General features: G+C 42.4%; 1 protein-coding gene across 2 annotated transcripts; it reads right to left on the bottom strand.

The window, feature by feature from the left end:
* Positions 1 to 2,536: 2,536 nt before the first annotated feature.
* Positions 2,537 to 11,500, bottom strand: LOC128490771 (indoleamine 2,3-dioxygenase 2-like). Of its 2 annotated transcripts, XM_053462829.1 has the most exons (10): positions 11,131 to 11,498; positions 9,864 to 9,959; positions 8,458 to 8,577; positions 8,237 to 8,355; positions 7,883 to 7,897; positions 6,729 to 6,828; positions 6,203 to 6,320; positions 5,841 to 5,892; positions 4,105 to 4,253; positions 2,537 to 3,006 (listed from the first exon to the last, which is right to left on the bottom strand). In XM_053462829.1, exons 1-10 carry the CDS (start codon positions 11,263 to 11,265, stop codon positions 2,642 to 2,644), a joined length of 1,269 nt encoding a protein of 422 aa, XP_053318804.1. In that variant the 5' UTR covers positions 11,266 to 11,498; the 3' UTR covers positions 2,537 to 2,641. The 2 variants fall into 2 exon arrangements, with proteins under 2 accessions (XP_053318804.1, XP_053318805.1); XM_053462830.1 differs by lacking the exon at positions 7,883 to 7,897 and having other exon boundaries at positions 11,131 to 11,500.
* Between the last annotated feature and the right edge of the window lie 3,207 nt (positions 11,501 to 14,707).

Genomic DNA, 14,707 nt, shown 5'->3' with positions numbered 1-14,707 from the left:
TTCTCATATCTATATTCTTAGTGAATTTTTGGTTTAGTTTGGTCTATGGGGGTTGTCCGTCCAAAACAAGAGTTTGAAATCACATGGAAGCAATTCTACTACATTAATTTTACTACCGCACTGTGATTCTACTTCCAATTTTATTGCATGAGATTGACCCTTGCAATTACGACTACAAACCACAGGTGGGCAGCAAAACAATAAATCATTATAAGGTGAAGTATTTCCCAAAAACCTAGTGGAGTTATATATATAAAAAATAGAATAGCTACAATTTAGTAGATGTATTAACCTCTTTTTTGGTACCTCAAGTCCCGGAGCAATTTTGCCATTTTTGCGCTATGTCGGTTCAGCGATTATTCTCTTTTCCTGTGAATAGTGTACCCATGTAAACTATATATTGTTTTTTTCAAGGAGAGATAGAGCTTTCGTTTGATACCATAGTTGGATGATTAGCTGAGAATTTAGAATGAGAAATTTAGTAAAAACTAGCGAAAATTAGAAAAAACACCAATTTTTTTTTAACTTTTCCCTCTGAATGCTCACAAAATTAGGTAAAGTGATGGAAAATCCTCTCCAAGTTTATCAATTCAGGTGTCCTGATTTCAGAAATACCTAATTTATATAGATTTCCCATACTTTCCCAGCACCAGGGAACATACTATAAGGTGTACATTTTTTGTAGTATTTTAATGCTTATGGCTTAACGGGTTTGGGGGGTTGTGAACGGGGGCAGGAGGGTTATACTGGGTAGATGTTATGCTAGGGCAATGGGATGTAAGGTTTTTAAAAAATATTTATTATTATCTTTTTTATATATATATATATTACATTATTTTATTTTATTTTCTATTTTTTATATATATTTTTTCTTAGGAACCTCTTGAACATGTTATTAATGCCAGTGATGTCACAATGACATCACTTAGCTCACTTTATTTTATTTTTTTAACTGTATTATTTATATTGGTATTTTATTGTTTATTATTATTTTTCAAATGAATAACCCTTTTTTTATTCTTTTTTTCAGTTTCAGCACAAGAGGAGGGTGAGAGACATGGTTTCTCATTCTCCTCCCTGTGATCCCCCTGCACCAATCACACTTTGATCTCTATGCAGGTCCTCACAGACGTGCATAGAGATTGCAGCGTCTGTGCCTCATCGGAGGACAGGATATGCCCTGCAGGGGATATCCTGTCCTCCGATGAACTTCTGGGTTACGTCAGCAGTGTCGCAACCCGGAAGGGAATGCCTGATCGCGCGATCGAGCAGTTTAAAATGTAACAGCTTTCCGGCTTTCATGCCGGAAGCTGTTACATCAGATCAGACAGCAGAAAGCCGGCAATGCCGGCTTCTGCTGTCGGGGGGAGTCCAGGGCTGGACATACCGTCCATAGGGGATTCTTGGGATGCATTTTTTGGACGTACCGGTACGTCCATGGGGACTGAAGGGGTTAAAAGGGATCTCTCACATTCTCACTAATCCTAATTCTTACACCTATAAAAAAATATAGAATTTAACAGCAAGTAAGATCCATTCGGCCCGTATAGTTTTCCCAGTTTTCCCGATATTTCAGAAACTGCTGATCTACTTGGATTTTCACGCACAACCATCTCTAGGGTTTACAGAGAATGGGCCGAAAAAGAGAAAATATCCAGTGAGCGACAGTTGTGTGGACGAAAATGCCTTGTTGATGTCAGAGGAGAATGGGCAGACTGATTGGAGATGACAGAAAGGCAACAGTAACTCAAATAACCGCTCGTTATATAATAACTCGTTACAACCAATGTATGCAGAATACCATCTCTGATCGCACAACATGTCAAACCTTGAAGCAGATGAGGTACAGCAGCAGAAGACCACACCGGGTGCCGCTCCTGTCAGCTAAAAACAGGAAACCGAGGCTATAATTCGCATAGACTCACCAAAATTGGACAACGGAAGACTGGAAGTCGGTTGCCTGGTCTGATGAGTCTCGATGCGAGCTGCAACATTCAGATGGCAGGGTCAGACTTTGGCGTAAACAACATGAAAGCATGGATCCATCCCGCCTTGTATCAACGGTTCAGTCTTGTGGTGGTATAATGGTGTGGATGACATTTTCTTGGCACACTTTGGGCCTCTTAGTACCAATTGAGCATTGTTTAAACATAACAGCCTATCCTGAGTAGTTGGTTTCTTGAACATGACAGCGAGTTCACTGAACTCCAATGGCCTCCTGTGAAGGCTGTCCACAAGATTTTGGAGTGTGTCTGTGGGAATGAGGCATGATGCAAATGTGAATCACTCTAAGCTGAGTCAATGTAACATGAGGACTACACATAGGTGCATAAAGTGGGCCAACACGTGCCTTAGGGGGCTACCATGTCTTCTAGGAAGCCATCTTGGATATGAACTGCCTGCACCGAAAAGCTGTGTATGGCTGGGCAGGCTGGCAAGAGCACCAACGCGACAGGAAAAAAAAATCAAAGCTGAACCAGTGAAAGAAAGACTTTAATAAATTACATGACATTTAAACTCATATTTTACCACATAATGGATAATGACTTATGGCAGCATTAAGTTGCTCTGATGATCTAATTAATACAAATTAGTGGTCTTTGGGTTATCTAACAAAGTAAATCATTTAGTTAGGGTTATCTCAGCTGTTCTCTGCTGTATTGCTCTTTAAGAGGCCCTCTTTACACGTATCCCTAACACTCTTTAAGAACACCATGGCCGGTGAGCCGCCGGTGCCCCTCTCCTGCACCTTTATGACCTCTTTCTCTTTTACGAGCTGGTTCGTCCGTGCCCGTGCACCGGCAGCTGTCACAAATTTGGAGACAATGCGGATGTGAAGGGAGCGTAGCTCAGTAAGAGCAGTAATGCACTGGTTAAAGGCTGCTAGGAGGTCAGGGTCTTCTGATCTCTGGATGTACCCGGCCAGATTAGGAACTTTCTTAATCCGCTCTATGAAGTCCTGGTGTGCGGGAGGCATGTACTGACGCATCTTCAGGAGGAAGTCAGCTACGGTAAAAGCAGAGGAATCAATGATGAAACGAGGGTGCACTGCGATAACCATTACTGCGTCATTACTCTTCAATCCACCTTGAATGAACTTTCTTTCCACCAACATCCTGGTTGGTCCACAAACATTACACAAATCTCACGAGTGCATATGGAACACCCTACTCTATTCTGTTTAGTTTAAAAGTTCACCTCGTTAAAAGTGAGACCTCTTAGTTTCTCTTCTTTCTCATCACCTACCCTTATGAATACTGCCCGAAACAATCATTAACATTAACAGAAGATAACCTAATAGGGAGGAATAATTATGACATTCTTAAAAACAGGATTTTAGGATGTTGATGCTGGTTTCTACGCTAAGTATATAAAGTGTGTTTCTGTTGCATACTTAATCTGTAAACACCACAATACGGGTTTTACTGAGTGTATAGAACGGTAAATTGTAGGATTTAGGTAAAGAAAATAATCTGTTTTAAGGCGGATCTTAACATCTCTCTCGCTATAACTCCAAGAAACCCACTCACTGCCTACAGCATCTTTATCCTTAGTGGAAGATATGGAAGAGGGCAGTATGTACTATACTTCGGGCATTGTCTTGCCATGTTGCACCACTATGGTGATCACTGGCCAGTTGAGGAGATCGGAGGACCTCGCTTGGTTGACTAACGGAGGTATAGAATCAATCAAGGTCTGTCCTTCTGAAGCTTTGGATGCCTGAAATGTTGGGGAGTATGGAGGCTCATGCTGATCCATATGAGATATGATATCCCCGTTATCTTGTATGCAGGTGTAAGAAAGATGGGGTCATATTTGTCTCTTACTTGCATGATCATTAATGGTGTAAGAATGTTTTTCCACCATCATTGAAGGCGCTGGCAGAGGGGTCTATTTCTTTAGAAGAACAGATCTATTGGCCTTCTACTAGAAACATGGAAAATAGATATTGGACTCACCAGCAGGGAGCCCAACACATAAACATACTGTGCATTTACCTCTGTATGCTTGCCTCGTGGGGCATCCTAGAAAAGATGCATTCTAGGCAAGTGCTTGACTTTTCTTGTGAGAATTGAGACCTTGTTCTGCTTTAATTTCACTTACCGCTCTCAGGTTGATGCTGAATTCCAAATAGTTCATCGTAGACGTGAAACACGGAGCTCTGGGCCGCACTTACCCCAGAGAAAGGCAACGGCTCCTCTGCTGCCCCCTCGTAAATCAGGCCATCAGGCATGGATGGGTTATTCTTCCACCTGAATAACAACATGTGAGGGCATTGTAGCTGCACTTCCAATGTTATGCATACACCACGGCTTTCACCAAGACCACTTGTACACACAGCACAAACATTGTATTCCTTCATGCGGATAATCTCTTATACCGTAGGCCACATGGACAAGAGACATCCTCACATGCGCCATAAGCATACCTGGGAACTCTCACGGTTTTCCCCTGAGTCTCAGAATTTGACCATAATCACTTAGGGCCACACAGTTCAGCTAATTCTTTCATATTCTACACCAGTGACATATTTACTTTGGGCACTGCCCTAGGTCCAACCTAGAGCAACAGCCCCAGCGACCCCCCGGCGCAGTCAGCATCTCAAACACAATAAAAGCCACCTTTAAGAAAGGGAGTGCAGGAAAATGACTTCCTTAATGAAGCAAAATGCATGAATTCTGGCCAGTTGAGGAGAGTAAAGATCTTCCATCTAACTGGCCCTTTGAGCGGTCCCAGTTTTGTACCTGAGGGACTTACGACCCCACTGGATCTGTCGGTCTAGGCCAGAATACACATTCACAAACTCTCAGGGCCTGACATTGAGTCTCAGGGCTTCTATCCCAATGTCTCAGAGTGCATGGGCAGGTTGTCAGGGTCACATAATCTTGTGGTCTACTCTTGTTTAATGATATAAGCATCCTAGTTAATACTTTTCAGACTGGTGAATACTAATAGTTTAGAATCTTCGCTTTCGGATATGTAATAACAACAACAACAACTTGCAACATTTACAAGTCAATACAATATAAGCTTTATGACTATTAAATAATTAATTGAAGAAGAGTTTCAGGGTCAGGCGTGGGGCTGAACTAAGCGCTTCCACATAAACACCCATGGTTTCAAAGTAATCTGATTTAATATTGTATTATGTAGGGCCCATTTGGCCTTTCTTACAAGACTATTGCACAAGGGTTTGGCTCTTCATAATGCATAATTATGATGATAATCTCCCGGAAAATCGCCCTTCTAACGATATAAATATAGCTATTGCTACTCATGATCTGGGAATGCCTGGAAGATCTTCCTGGGTGATGAACACATCTTCTAAAGCAATTATTACTTCATGAATTTCACAGGACATACAGTTAGGAGTGGACCGTATAAGGCCACTTCTCATGTCTTCTGGAACCAAGCATGGTGGCCAATTCGTTTTTGTTACTTGGCCTTGGGCATATCTTAAAGTGCACTTGGCAATTAAAAATGACATGGTGGCTCTAGGGTAACATTCCATCTGTGCGTTTGGTTGAATAGATTGCTTCTTATTAGCAAATATATAGATCAAGAGTTATCCTATAGTTTTTTATTTGTATTAGAATATAAAGGATAAACACAGTCACCAGGCGGATTTAGCCAATATCTTTACAACCCTTCCTGACCTGTTGCAAAATACAGTGAGTAAACCTTATTAGAAACATTGCGGCAGACCTGTCATTCACATGCGTCATATATATCAGATCACCTGTATTAAAGGAAAAATGTAAACACGCTACAGTAATAAGGAAAGCATTAGCTGAGAGGTCAAAAATGCTCCCTTATCCCAACTTCACACTTACACTTACCCCGAGAGGAAAATCCGGATTGTGTTGTAAAATACATCAGAATCCACATAATCTGTGGAAAAACATAATGTGAGTGAGCACATAACTGAGTGAGAATTACTAAGGGAATTTAAACATGGGATAGACATATTCTGTATCTACGACATTAGCAAGAACAGAGTAAGGTCTGAGTCTTTACGGTAGGAAAACCTAGCACACTAGATGGGTTCTTATCTGCCATTAAATTCTAAGTTAAAATAACATGCAGACAGAGATTATTACATTACAATGCTTGTGGTTTGAACATTGAGGATGCGATGCTATTCAGTAGAAAAGTGACATCAGAGAGCATGAAAGCATGGATAATAAACCAACTCACTGACCATACATAAGACGCAGCGCCTCGCTCATCTGGTTGATGGATAGAGCCATGTCCCTTAAAGCTTGAAGCAGATTCTGCCTCTCCTCGTTTATCATGGCCTTTACTGCCTGAATGACAGCCTACAAAACAAAACTCTCTTCAGAACCCCCTAAACAGTCACTATAACATCAGACAGATCATTTTTAGTTGATATAATCAACTCCAGCATTCCAGTGCTTATTAATTTGTTATGGGATGGTGACCACCATGAAACATCGCATCAGGTTCCAACTTGTGCCATTACTATGAAAAAAACAACCATGGGTTTATCAGTCTCTTTCCACCTATAACAGTGATCCAAATGGACAGATTCCCAATATATCTAGGAAGCACACATGCCATACTTTTCTAACTTCCCAAGGTTTGTGAATTACCGCCAGTTTGTCTGGTATTACTTAAGTCATAGCAAGAAAAAGTCCAAATTCATAAATGTTAGATTGTTGGATATAGTGAAGCGATGTTACTATCCCTTGCAGGTACGTCCTCACCTTGACACCTGGGATCGCAGCCACTTCCACTAGTAAGGTGACCAATACAAAACCTTGTAGACTGTCTCCTCCAGGGAGTGACACAATGGTTGACAGATTCCTACAGGACAGAGGTACAAATATTTGTCATTTACTGGCTACTAAACTGCTCACCATCCAAGACATCCCTGACACTTCACTCACTGATAGAATCCTGCAGAGACTCTGTTTAGGGGTTCCTGTCAATTCCTTTGATGAATGTGTGTTTGAAGGACTGGATAGCATTTTGTTTATGTTGTTGAATGTGCTTAGGCTCACCAGAGCCGGCCTTAGGTGTTCTGTGCGGACTACTCCTCTGGCGCCCCCCCATCCCCAAAAAAGAAAGGAAAAAAATCACAAAACTCCCCTTTATCACTATCTACCATCTCTGCCCCTTCTCACTTTCTACCACCTCTGCCCCTTCTCACTATCTACCACCTCTGCCCCTTCTCACTGCCCCCACCTACTTCTCATTATCCTTACTTACCTTGTTGAGTCCTGCGGTGGGGGCGCAAGGCATCCGTCTTCCCGCGGTGCGCGTTTCACAGCTGAGCGCTGGAATATGACATCATATTTCGGTGCTCAGCATGAAACGCCGGCACCGCCACAGAGTCACGGAGAGTGAGGGGTGCGAGCGGTTGCTGAAAACTTCACGAGCGACCGCTCGGCGCCCCTGCCCGGGACTTAAATTAAAACATTGGGTTTTTTTGTTGTTTTAACTTTATTTAACATCCTCCATGTTAAATAAAGTTAAAAAAAAACCCTTTATTTAACATGGAGGATGTTAAATAAAGTTTTAAAAAAAGACAAAAAAAACACGATGTTTTAATTTAAGTCATGGGCAGGCGCCCCTGTTGTCATGGCGCCCTGTGCGGCTGCACAGGTCGCACACCCCTAAGGCCAGCCCCGAGGCCCACTGTACCAGCACTTACTGACCTACCTGACAAGGCTCGCCCTCTTGAGTTGAGAATTGCTGCCTCTCTCTTGCAACTGATCAAAGCCCCATTTTCCCATTGAGTGTTAGACATGCAGTTTCAGCCCATTTACCCATCCAGTGTCAGGGACGACATTAATATCTAAAACACCCCACACTTCTTCAGCATGGAAAATAACAAGTGATCTATAGATTCACTTACTCTATGGTCATCGGTCTGCGTAGGATCCATCAGGTGCAGAAATAAGGAAGGAAAGAAACAATTAGTACAGAAATAAATTTTCTGGAGGGTAACCCACCTTATCCAGTGCTTTGTGTACTTGCAGTGTATGGTTGTAAATAAAGCCAGTGTTGCTGTTAATTGCTAGATATACACAGGGGAGTAGGGAGGGAGGCAGACCCCAACCCAACACCAGTCTGCATCCCCCCCGGTTACATTCAGTGTTGCTCTCTGGGATAAAATGTAAACACAGTACATCTATAAAGACCTTTTGTATCATGATTGTGTAAACAGGGATCATAATACACATACTAACCCTGTAGAGTCTGATCTTACCCAAGGGGGTCCTTCCGTTTCCAGTTGGCCAACACAAAATCAGCGTGGACCATAATTGATGGCAGACCAAGAACTTGAGATAGTTGGTGATATGGGATGGCTATGGATCGGGGCAGCATCTGAGTGGCACAGATAAAGTCATTAGATGATGACCCACAAACATGAGATGTGACAAAGCAAAATCGGAAAAACAAAAGCAGATGTACAGCTTCAAGTCTCACCTTAACTGCACCTTGCTCCCCTTCCTGCCATATGTATCCCATGACAAGGTGACTGAGGATGACCCGCGCCAGGCGCTGCTCCCGGTAGCCTGTAAGGTGTTGTAAACCTAGCTCCGGCATCTGGACCAACGGAGAGGGTCGACAGGGTACAAGTCAGCATTACGGATTAAAAGAAGACAAGGACTCTGCACTGCAACCAACTAGGTTGGTCGTTCCGTAAGGCACCATTACGGTCATTCTAAGTTTCCTAAAGAAGTAATAATCATGTCACATAATATTGGCTAATTAAGCCTTTGGCAAATGTTAACATGTGATCTAAGTAAGTGGGAGAGCATCAACAGCTTTTATATTGAATACCAGTGAGACAGCTTGCATGGTAAGCCAAGCATATATAATAGGATTCAGTGACGATGCAACATTTATGAAATATATTTCCTTAACTATTATTTTTTAATATAAAGGCAATAAATTCCTTACTACAGCTGTGGCTGAAAATCACTAGATCTCAACGCTTCAATAAAATCGCATTATTGGAAGAATTATTTTTGTGGTCTACTAGGATATAAATAATGTCAGAGATTTTTAGAAGGAAACAAAAGAATGTTCAAGAAATGATAATGATAGAAGCAATAACCGAAAACACATTGGGATAGGTTTCAAAACAACATTCTTTAAAAAAAAATATATATATATTTTACTCTATGATAGAATCTTCAGTCCTGCTGCATCTTCGAGTTGCTCTCCTGCCCTCTAGTGGTCATAGAGAGTGCTGCACATAGTTGGGAGCTGCCAAATACTGTAGATCAACTGGGGATCCCCCAAACATTTTTCAAACAAACAAATCCCCATAAGCTCAATTGAATAACATTATTAATTCATAGCACCCGCCGGCTTATGCCTCTGAACGTTATGTGGCACAGTGCATTTAAGGTTAAGTTAGTATGTTTAAGTCTTCCCTCTGGGTTTTAAGCATAACCAGTTACGATTTTTCTGGTTTTACGACAGTAGGCAATCAGTGCTTGCTTTTCTATCACATGACAATAAAGGGTTACAAGTTTCTTATTAAGTAGGCAAAATTGCAGATTGTTAGAAATGTTATATCATTGTATAAATGTTACTGCTGCCTTTATATAAAAATACCATGGGTCCTTTGAAACTAAACAGGCTACGTTGACTGTTCTTTTTTATGTACTGTACATAAAAATGGAAGCGCTATGGGGTAATCATAATGCAAATTATCTGAATGTCATTGAACTGTAAGTGCTGTGACCCCTGTTGGAAAACGTTGTGGTATCATGTAGGTTTATGTAAATATCCCCTTTTCATCTTTCCTACTTTGCGTATTTTTAGTTCATTTTATCAGGAAAATGGGCAGACTAGATGGACCAGATGTTTCTGTTACTCACCTGTTGGACTTCTTCACGCAACTTTTTGGTTTCGATCAGTAGGGGTAAAATTTGTGCAATTTTCATCCAGGGCTCGTAGTATTCTGGAAGAGTGTCCTACGTTCAAGATGATATCAAGTCAAAAATATAAGCCATGTTGTTCTAGAACATTACTTACAGATTAGTGCAGTTACTTTTGCTCTGTTTTTCACGGCATGTTAGCCACCTCTGGCATGTGATCCATTTCTGCTTCAAGGCAGCACTTTCAATACCCCCGACCTCCTACTTCTCCTTCATACTACGTTTTCAACTTTAGATACTTTTAAACCATAATACTGTCAAAGGGCAAAATTATTTTACAGTGACTCAAATAAAAAAATAAGGTCTAAGATGTTTTTTTTTTGTAAATAATTTAAAGGAACAGTCAATCTGTTCACTGCTTCTTATTATTCAGATTAAGCCTTGGTGTGCGAAAAATATTCTGTAAAGCCATTTGGTTTTGCTCTTTTTACCGGAATGGCACATTAGCAGGGGTCTCTCCACCTAATGTATCGGTTTGTCTTAGTCTGTCAATTCTAGTCTTGTCCTTGAATATATGTATTGTGCTATATACATAAAATACATACTAATAATAATAATAATTAGCCTGTTGAGCAAGTCTTGGCCGTTAATGTTAAAAGAGATTGCATTAGGGACACATAGTGTTTCTGAGAGTTTCATTGACTCCTTCTCTGCCACTTTAAGTAAAATGTGTTTTCCCAATTCAACAAAAAGGAGCTGGTGCATTTAGGAAGGGGCAGAAACTCACAGAGATATTCAAATAGCGTTTAAAAAAAATATTTCTTAATGTTATTTTCCTTCCTACCCTTTCCACAGCATGGCCGAATCTAACAGTGCTATATAAAACAATAAATAATAAAAATATATGTATCTCCAACTAGTAATAAATAATATTAATGAAAAAATACATATAAAACATTAATTTATTTAAAATGTAAAAATTATAACGAGACAAACACAGGTATACACATATCTAGAATGATACATACCTGATTTGTTAACCTGTGCTAAATATCTTTAATTTAAAAATAGGGTAAAATAGGAACGTTTAATATATTAGCCAGGCTGGGCACAAGAGAAAGAACTTAGAAAGCATAAGGAAAAGAAAGAATGAATGGGTTTTTATCACAGCAGGATACAAAGTAAGCCAGCGTTTATTTGCTATAAATTTATAAAAGAAAATGAACAATAAATAAAAAAATATACATAATAATTTCTATTCTCTTACCTTTGGGTTCTCCAGTATAAAGCCATAGTCTTCAGAGATGTGATAGTCTGCCAGGTTAACAGCGGAGAAGTTATCGCTCCCCATCGTCACGCTTTGAGTGCCTGCAGACCCTTGGATGTCTCGAACCTTTAGCATAAAGGAAGATTCCCGATTCCTTTAAATAGAGTTTAGCAGCTGATTAGGAGTCAGGGGCAGGGTCCGGCGAGAGGAGACGCCTGGGTTAGATGCGGCTTATTTTAGGACTATAAATGTTTTGGATCCTATTGAATCTTCTTTGCTATGTCAATATTGGTTTAAACGACAGGCAAGGGCAGAAACATTTAGAAAATACTGATAGACTGAATAAGTTTACTGAATAAATCAGAGGCATACACGTGAACATGTGACAGCTTTGACGTAGGGGACATAGTTACATATAGTTACATAGTTCATAAGGTTCATAAGGTTCACAAGGTTCATAAGGTTGAAAAAAAGTCTATCATAGGAGTTAATTGGGGAAGAGACTTATCAGTCGGCATAAGTCTATAGAATGATGACATTCATTTAGTGATAAATGAATATATCATTTCTCACTAAGATTACACATCCTAGATCTGAATGAATGAACTAATCGTATAACATACTTGCGTCTTTACATAGTTGAATGTGCTGAAAACAAAATCACACGAAAATCCTCAATGGAAATCAAATTTATCAACATATGGAGGTCTGGATATGGAGTCACACTCAAAATCAAAATGGAAAACCACACTACAGGCTGATCCAACTTTGATGTAATGTCCTTCAAACAAGTCACAATGAGGCTCAGTAGTGTGTGTGGCCTCCACGTGCCCGTATGACCTCCCTACAACGCCTGGGCATGCTCGCATTTATGCTCCTGATCAGGCCCGGACTGGCCATCGGGCACACCGGGCATTTGCCCGGTGGGCCGGGCCGCATTGACTTAGGGGCTGATGGAGCTGCAGCTCCAGCTGCTACGGCCGCATTAACGCAGGGCATAAGGGGCACCTGCCCCTTAAGCCCGCCGCAACTGCGACCGGGTCCGCCACTCTAAGGGGCCAGGAAGACCCCACCAAGGCCGGCCTTACGGGTCTGCAGCCGCACAGGGTTTAAATTAAAACATCGGGGGGGGGGTTTAACTTTATTTAACATCCTCCATGTTAAATAAAGTTTTTTTAACTTTATTTAACATGGAGGATGTTAAATAAAGTTGAAAAAAAAACCCCGATGTTTTAATTTAAACCCTGTGCGGCCGCAGACCCGTAAGGCCGGCCCTGGTGGGGGCTTCCCGGCCTCTTAGAGCAGGGCGCCACACTCCAGGGGGCGCGACGGGGGGCGGTCCGCACCGGGTGCCACTCATCAGGGGGTGCCAACTTGCGGCACCCGGCACCCCTCCAGAGACGAACTTCAAAGAGGGAGAGGGTAGATAGTTAGGAGGGGGTAGTTGCGGCGGGCTTAAGGGGCTCTGCGTTAATGCGGCCATATAGGACCAGTCAGTCCAGTCCTGACTGGACCTATTTTAAGGTGGGGGCCTGGAGCTGCAGCTCCATCAGCCCCTAAGTCAATCCTGCCCTGGCACAGGCGCGGTCGCAGTTGCTGCTTGCTCCGGCAACAAGGTAAGTAGGGTGAGGGAGGGGGGTGCAGTGAGAAGGGGCAGAGGGGGGTTAGATAGTGAGAAAGGGGGAGAGGGGATAGATAGAGGCGATACATATTGAGAAGTGGGGAAGGGGGTTACATAGTGAAAAGGGGGAACATAGTGAGAAGGGGCAGATAAGATGGGGAGAGGGGGTAGTGTGAATGCGTATGAGAATGAATGAATAAATGTGTGGATGAATTGTGTGAATGTGTATGACAATTAATGAATTCATGTGAGGATGAATTGTGTGAATGATTTGTGAGACCGCATTAATGAATGTGTTAATGATTTGTGTGAATGATTAAATGCAAAGATGGTACGGGTGGGCTTTAACAATAAATAAATAAATAAATATGGGCTGCTCAGGCTTAAATGCCCGGGCCTATTTTTTGTCCCAGTCCGGGCCTGCTCCTGATGAGGTTGCGGATGGTCTCCTGAGGGATGTCCTCGAAGACCTGGACTAAAGCATCCGCCAACTCCTGGACAGTCTGTTGTGCAAAGTGGCGTTGGTGGATGGAGCGAGACATGATGTCCCAGATGTCCCTGTCTGGGGAACGGGCGGGCCGGTCCATAGCATCAATGCCTTCCTCTTGCAGGAACTGCTGACACACTCCAGCCACATGAGGTCTAGCATTGTCTTGCATTAGGAGGAACCCAGGGCCAACCGGATCCAGCATATGGTCTCACAAGGGGTCTGAGGATCTCATCTCGGTACCTAATGGCAGTCAGGCTACCTCTGGCAAGCACATGGAGGGCTGTGCGGCCCCCCAAAGAAATGCCACCCCACACCATTACTGACCCACCGCCAAACCGGTCTGCTGGAGGATGTTGCAGGCAGCAGAACGTTCTCCACGGCGTCTCCAGACTCTGTCACGTCTGTCACATGTGCTCAATGTGAACCTGCTTTCATCTGTAAAGAGCACAGGGCGCCAGTGGCGAATATGCCAATCCTGGTGTTCTCTGGAAATGCCAAACTTCCTGCACGGTGTTGGGCTGTAAGCACAACCCCCACCTGTGGATGTCGGGCCCTCATACCACCCTCATGGAGTCTGTTTCTGACTGTTTGAGTGGACACATGCACATTTGTGGCCTGCTGGAGGTCATTTTGCAGGGCTCTGGCACAAAGGTGGAGGTAGCAGTCCTGCTGCTGGTTTGTTGCCCTCCTACAGCCTCCTCCACGTCTCCTGATGTACTGGCCTGTCTTCTGGTAGCGCCTCCATGCTCTGGACACTACGCTGACAGACACAGCAAACCTTCTTGCCACAGCTCGCATTGATGTGCCATCCTGGATGAGCTGCACTACCTGAGCCACTTGTGTGGGTTGTAGACTCCGTCTCATGCTACCACTAGAGTGAAAGCACCGCCAGCATTCAAAAGTGACCAAAACATCAGCCAGGAAGCATAGGAACTGAGAAGGGGTCTGTGGTCACCACCTGCAGAAACAATCCTTTACTGGGGGTGTCTTGCTAATTGCCTATAATTTCCACCTGTTGTCTGTTCCATTTGCACAACAGCATGTGAAATTGATTGTCCATCAGTGTTGCTTCCTGAGTGGACAGTGTGATTTCACAGAAGTGTGATTGACTTCGAGTTACATTGTGTTATTTAAGTGTTCCCTTTATTATTTTGAGCAGTGTATATTGGTGATTAATTTGGAAATTTGAGATTACAAACTTCTAATGGGTAATAATTATACCGTGATGTATATAATGTACTTAACCTTCTTGTATTCATGAAATAGGGAAAGGAATGCTTAATGGTTTAATAAATTGCATTTATTATTTGGAGTGCTTTGAGTGGTTATTTTACATGGGGGGGGGATCTCTTGCACTCGGATGATTTTGCAGTAGGACAAAGCTTAAGAGCAACGCCAAGGAGGCAACAAGACGTCTGTGTGATGCTATCATAATACACATTGCTGTACAATTGATAAACAGGACA

Source organism: Spea bombifrons, chromosome 4 (assembly GCF_027358695.1).
Source record: "Spea bombifrons isolate aSpeBom1 chromosome 4, aSpeBom1.2.pri, whole genome shotgun sequence".
Classification (NCBI taxonomy): domain Eukaryota; kingdom Metazoa; phylum Chordata; class Amphibia; order Anura; family Pelobatidae; genus Spea; species Spea bombifrons.
This window is presented reverse-complemented; position numbering and strand designations above follow the sequence as displayed.

Excerpts from the sequence above, each read along its gene's own strand:
- LOC128490771 (XM_053462829.1), bottom strand. The coding sequence starts at position 11,265 with ATGCTAAAGGTTCGAGACATCCAAGGGTCTGCAGGCACTCAAAGCGTG. Across the intron at positions 8,578-9,863 it reads TGCGTGAAGAAGTCCAACAG|ATGCCGGAGCTAGGTTTACA; the intron begins GTGAGTAACAGA and ends CCGTTGGTCCAG. Across the intron at positions 4,254-5,840 it reads ATCCGGATTTTCCTCTCGGG|GTGGAAGAATAACCCATCCA; the intron begins GTAAGTGTAAGT and ends GTTGTTATTCAG.